Source organism: Neophocaena asiaeorientalis, unplaced genomic scaffold, assembly GCF_003031525.2.
Source record: "Neophocaena asiaeorientalis asiaeorientalis breed wild unplaced genomic scaffold, Neophocaena_asiaeorientalis_V1.1 scaffold43, whole genome shotgun sequence".
NCBI classification, from domain to species: Eukaryota; Metazoa; Chordata; class Mammalia; order Artiodactyla; family Phocoenidae; genus Neophocaena; species Neophocaena asiaeorientalis.
The window spans coordinates 4,735,476-4,740,969 of NW_020173674.1; the positions used below are offsets into that span (position 1 = coordinate 4,735,476).

Sequence of the window (5,494 nt, forward strand, 5' to 3'; positions counted from 1 at the left end):
AGCTTTGCTAAAGGCATGTGGAGAAATTCTTAGGTTGTCTCTAGGCTCCTTAAGGAGAACATGCCAAAGGAAAATGCAAACAAAAGCTATTAGGAGGGGCTTCCCTGGTGGCACAGTGGTTGGGAGTCCGCCTGCTGATGTAGGGGACACGGGTTCGTGCCCCGGTCCGGGAGGATCCCACATGCCGCGGAGCAGCTGGGCCCGTGAGCCATGGCCGCTGGGCCTGCGCTCCGCAGTGGGAGAGGCCACAGCAGTGAGAGGCCCGCGTACCACCAAAAAAAAAAGCTATTAGGAGACTACCACAAAGGCAGAGGCCCAACTTTACATTTTAAGATGTTTTAAAATGTGTACGTGAAGTACACTGTGTTTGAATCTGTTCAAACACAGATTCTGACTCAGCAGGGCAGGGGTGAGACCTGGGATTTCTAACATGCTCCCAGGTGATGTCTGGGACCAAACTTTGAGTAGCAATGACCTAAAACAGGATGCAAACACCTCTACATAGGAGGTGGGGCAGAAGGTCCTGACGGGCAAGGGAAAAAGTAGGAAACTTTGTGGGCAGTGAACGAATCAAACGCCCACCCTCACTGACTCCACAGCTATTAACAAGCACCGACAGCCCAAGCCCACGGTGGGCTCCCCAATCAAAGTAAGACATTTAGGAGTTTCTAACTACCCTTCCCCCGACCTATGCCTTTATTAACGACCCACCACCATATCCCTCCAGAAACGCACCTATTCCTTTGGAAGTGGGCCCTAAAATTCAACCCAGCAGTGACCAAAGGAATTCTAAGAAACCATACTGAATAATTTCCCCCAATAATAATCCAAACATAAAGGTGACCATCCCTCTTATCCTTAACCACCTTCCCTGGAATCCCCAACCTCTACTGAGAAGAAACTCACATCCACAGAAGCACACCTAAAAAGGGCCAGAGTCCCAATTTAGGGCCCTCTCCCACAGGCAACTCCCAGGCCATCCACGAGGCCCCTGCAGCTGACTTCCTCACATGACCACGGTTCTCAGTAGACCTCTGCCTGCTCCTACAGACCCAGCCCTGACCCAACCCCCAGACTCTCCCACTCACACAAACACACGCTCCGGCACGCCTGCCCACCTTGGTAGAACATGTCCTTCCCTGGGACACCACCCGACAGACCCTCCTTCTGGGCCTTCAGGTCTTTAGCTTTTTCAATAAAACTTGTTTCCAGAGTTTTAAGGTTTGAGGTTGAGTATTAAAGATGGATTGAGGGACTTCCTGGTGGCACAGTGGTTGGTTAAGAATCCACCTGCCAATGCAGGGGACACGGGTTTGAGCTCTGGTCCGGGAAGATCCCACATGCTGTGGAGCAACGAAGCCCGTGCGCCACAACTACTGAGCCTGCGCTCTAGAGCCCATGAGCCACAACTGAGCCCACGTGCCACAACTAATGAAGCCCATGCACCTAGAGCCTGTGCTCCACAACAAGAGAAGTCACCGCAATGAGAAGCCCACACACCGCAACGAAGAGTAGCCCCCGCTCGTCACAACTAAAGAAAGCCCACGCGTAGCAACGAAGACCCAACACAGCCAAAAATTAATTAATTAAAAAAACAAAAAAGATGGATTGGACTGGGGAATGGTTCTGGAAGGAGGCGGTGAAAGGGACAAAAGAGAGGAAGAGACAGAAGACAAGAAGCAAAGACGAGAGGCTGTGAGAAACCTCATCTTCAAGTCACTCACACCCTCATGTGCCCACCCAAATCCCACCCAAGGCAGCGCCTCAACCTGCCAATGCAGGGGACACGGGTTTGAGCTCTGGTCCGGGAAGATCCCACATGCTGTGGAGCAACGAAGCCCGTGCGCCACAACTACTGAGCCTGCGCTCTAGAGCCCATGAGCCACAACTGAGCCCACGTGCCACAACTAATGAAGCCCATGCACCTAGAGCCTGTGCTCCACAACAAGAGAAGTCACCGCAATGAGAAGCCCACACACCGCAACGAAGAGTAGCCCCCGCTCGTCACAACTAAAGAAAGCCCACGCGTAGCAACGAAGACCCAACACAGCCAAAAATTAATTAATTAAAAAAACAAAAAAGATGGATTGGACTGGGGAATGGTTCTGGAAGGAGGCGGTGAAAGGGACAAAAGAGAGGAAGAGACAGAAGACAAGAAGCAAAGACGAGAGGCTGTGAGAAACCTCATCTTCAAGTCACTCACACCCTCATGTGCCCACCCAAATCCCACCCAAGGCAGCGCCTCAGGATACACACATGTCCTGAAATAACCACCTCACCAAATTGTAAAATATGTGCCCTTTTGGAGGTAAACTCCTTTCTCCTTCTTATCCCATGCTCCTAGGTACCCACGAGAAGAAAGTTACTTCTGAAGCCAGATTCCCTAGAAATGCCAACACCTCTTCTTTTTGACTTTCAGAGATATCTCTGCAGTGTGACCATCTTCTCAAGAAAGAAGCCTCACAGAATTCTCAGATGAGACTTTTAGCTCCCACTGAAGAACAAACCGGCAAAGGGAAAGAACCCCTCACAAGGAGGCAGCCTATGTACCTAGGGATGTACACGTCGGGAATCCTAATCCTGAAAAATCTGAATCTCTTCCCATTTTGGAATCCACCCCCCACCCCCGTTTCCCAGACCACTTTCTAGCAATCCCCTAGAATCCCGCCCAGACTGAGCAGCCCAGCAGCTCGAGCGCCACTCCCCGGCCCGTCCACAGCGGCCGTGATCCTACTCACATTCAGCACATCCTGCCTGGGCTGTGGGGGCTCAATGCACGTCAGGAGCCTGAGCAACAAGTCCATGATGGCCGATGTTCCTATGTGCTTCATAATAAGGTCCACAAAGTCACGTTTCTTCTTTAGGAAATCCACAATCTAGAGGAGAACAGCCACAACTGAAAGACACATCACTTGGGAACTATCAACTTTAGGATGCTTTCAGTCATGACCCATCTAGCTGCCCCTGTCAAAATCCACCACCACTTTAAGTTAAGGAATAGCAAATGCTGAATTAGTAGTAAGATGTCAAATTGGAAAGCCTTCTAATTGTTACAGTATTCAAAAACCTCTTGGGGAAAAAAATCTCTTAAATTATCACATGTTCCCTAATACAAACACACCATAATCTTTTATTTCTGTTCACTTTCATTATTAATTCTCAAAGAATGAGGACTAAAAATTTAACACCCTATAAAGAGCAAGCAAATACACCACTTAATAGTTTATGGACATAAAGCAAGTCCATTAGGCTTTACATGAAAACACAGAATAAACATTCAAAATCCTACCTGTACTCTAGCAAGTAAGAAAAACAAAAAAACATAAAGATTTCTACATCAAAGTGGCTAACTCATGCGCCATAGAAAATCACATCTGCATTTTATGTCAGCAATTCACCTGATCAAATTAACACAAGGAGGGTGAGTGAGTGTGGAAGAGGCTGACAGTTACCCCGAGGAGTTATGAAAACAGTCACACAGTCATGACCGCCACCTGGGTCTCTCCTGCGCAGGTGGAAGAAGGCACCTGTCCTGTCCTGGACACCCTTGTGTACTTGCTGGTTTCTGTCCGTGTGCACAAATGACCTGTTCTAAAGTCCCAGAAGCAGCACAGTCAGCGTGGCAGCTGCCCTGACAAAAGTCTCACCGGAGTCTCTCAGAAGCCTGTGCGGCAGGGCTGCTCAACTCAGTGTTACAGATGAGGAAACTCAGGCTCAGACCAGTGAAATATCTTGCTAGAAGCTAAAAAGTGGATGCCCTGAGATTTAAATGCCCCCAAAGCCACAAGTCTGCCGTTATCCTACACAACGTCTAACAGCCAGGGAGGAACTAAAAACTGCCTCACACCATCGGGTGTAAATGCAGGATTAACCATCACATGTTGCTTCTCTAGACAATGAGGTTGAACTCTGTAACATAAACCTTCAAGAAGTTATACATAATTAATCCACTCACAACTGAGTCACTTGGTAGTTTTAAAAGCACAGTGGAGAAGAGAGGCAGAAAAAGTCAAATGTGGCCAAAATACTGCATTATTTAGGGGCAAAAGCACTGACTCTGGAGCCCAAAGGCACAAGTCCCAGCCAGTGCCGTGGTGGCACAGCAGGGACAGCAAGCTGGAGGACCGCACTGCTGGCGGGCCCGCCCATCCAACACTGACGATGCTTCACGCAGCTGGACCTCCCGCTCCACGAGTTAATGAATGTCTGTACTGGTTAGGTCAGACTGAGTCTGAATTTTTTCCATTACTTGCAGTTGCATATATCCTTACTAATACATTATGTGATGGGAAACCTTTATTTACACTCAAAATTCTCAAAAGGATAGAAAGGTGCAGTGTGACCTTTCCCTGAAGCTGAAAGAGCAAGGGCTCTCGAATCCTCTCGTGGCTGAGGGCTTAAATGAGAAGCCCGACGAGCAGCAGAGCGAATGGGCCCTCCTCTCGGCATTTAATTGGCACGTGCCATGTTCCTTACACAGGTAATATGTCTGGCCTCGAAGACCAATGCAAATATGTAGAACAACACAGAGCTTTAAGTGTATTCTCACTCTATAATAAAGGTACACTGAAATCCAGGACCCACAAATTTGGGTTTCCCTAGAACAGAGTGAGGAGAAAAGCATGATGAAGGTGTGAGCCCTGTCTCAATTGTGACTACAACCATCTGGAACTGACTAGGTACCTTAGACTGATGGGATGGCTTGCACTTTCCTAAAACAGTCAGTAGTACTGTCACTTCTCATCAAAAGACAGAAGAAGGAACGACAATCTGTATTGCAGTGATCATGATTTAGGGATTACTATCTAAGGAAAAAGAACCTCAATTCCAATACACTTAGGAAGGTAATCCTGCTCAATTAAGAACATGAAAGAACAGCCTCGTCTAAAATAAGACATGTATCCACTTTGCCTTGGCAAAGGACAGACATGCTGGGCCTAAAATAGTTCCAGTCCCTCCATGTTTGCTGACAGCAAGGACGGGTCAAGGAGCCTGTTTTCCACCACGAAGGATGCCAGGCCCAACTGGTGTGACCCCTGCACCCCTGTCATCACACCCCTGCTGGCTGCACTCTGTAGGACTGCTAGTTTGCACTCAGGCATCTGAGGCTATTGTTGCTCCCTGGGTGCCTGTTTCCATAAGTGGATCACAGCCTCCTCGTAAGCAGGTCCTTTTCCACACCAGTTCCCACTAGAGCAGTGATTCTCAAATTTCAGCGTGCACCACGGTCATCTGGGAGGCTTCTTAAATCCCAAATTGCTGGCCCCACCCCCAGAGGGTCTGATTCAGTACGTCTGGAATGGGCCTCAAGATCTTGCTTTTCTAACAAGTTCTCAGGTGGTCCTCATGCTGTTGGACCAGGGACCACACTTTCGAGAACCACTACACATCCGACAGATACTTGGAAAGTAAGTTTCCCAAGTACAGTACATCTGAATTAAGAACAAAATGAAGCGTGGGGGGCAGGGGGCGGGATGTGGGAACACAGATGGAC

The 5,494-nt window shown here is 48.5% G+C and overlaps 1 protein-coding gene across 10 annotated transcripts in view; it reads right to left on the reverse strand.

Annotated features, from left to right (window-relative positions):
* PPP6R3 (protein phosphatase 6 regulatory subunit 3) overlaps positions 1–5,494 on the reverse strand; it is a 128,057-nt gene that overhangs the window by 64,227 nt on the left and 58,336 nt on the right. For all 10 annotated transcript variants that reach the window (XM_024748902.1, XM_024748903.1, XM_024748910.1 and 7 more), the window contains one exon: positions 2,739–2,876. In XM_024748902.1, the coding sequence (XP_024604670.1) occupies positions 2,739–2,876 (138 nt within the window). The remainder of the gene's footprint in view (positions 1–2,738; positions 2,877–5,494) is intronic.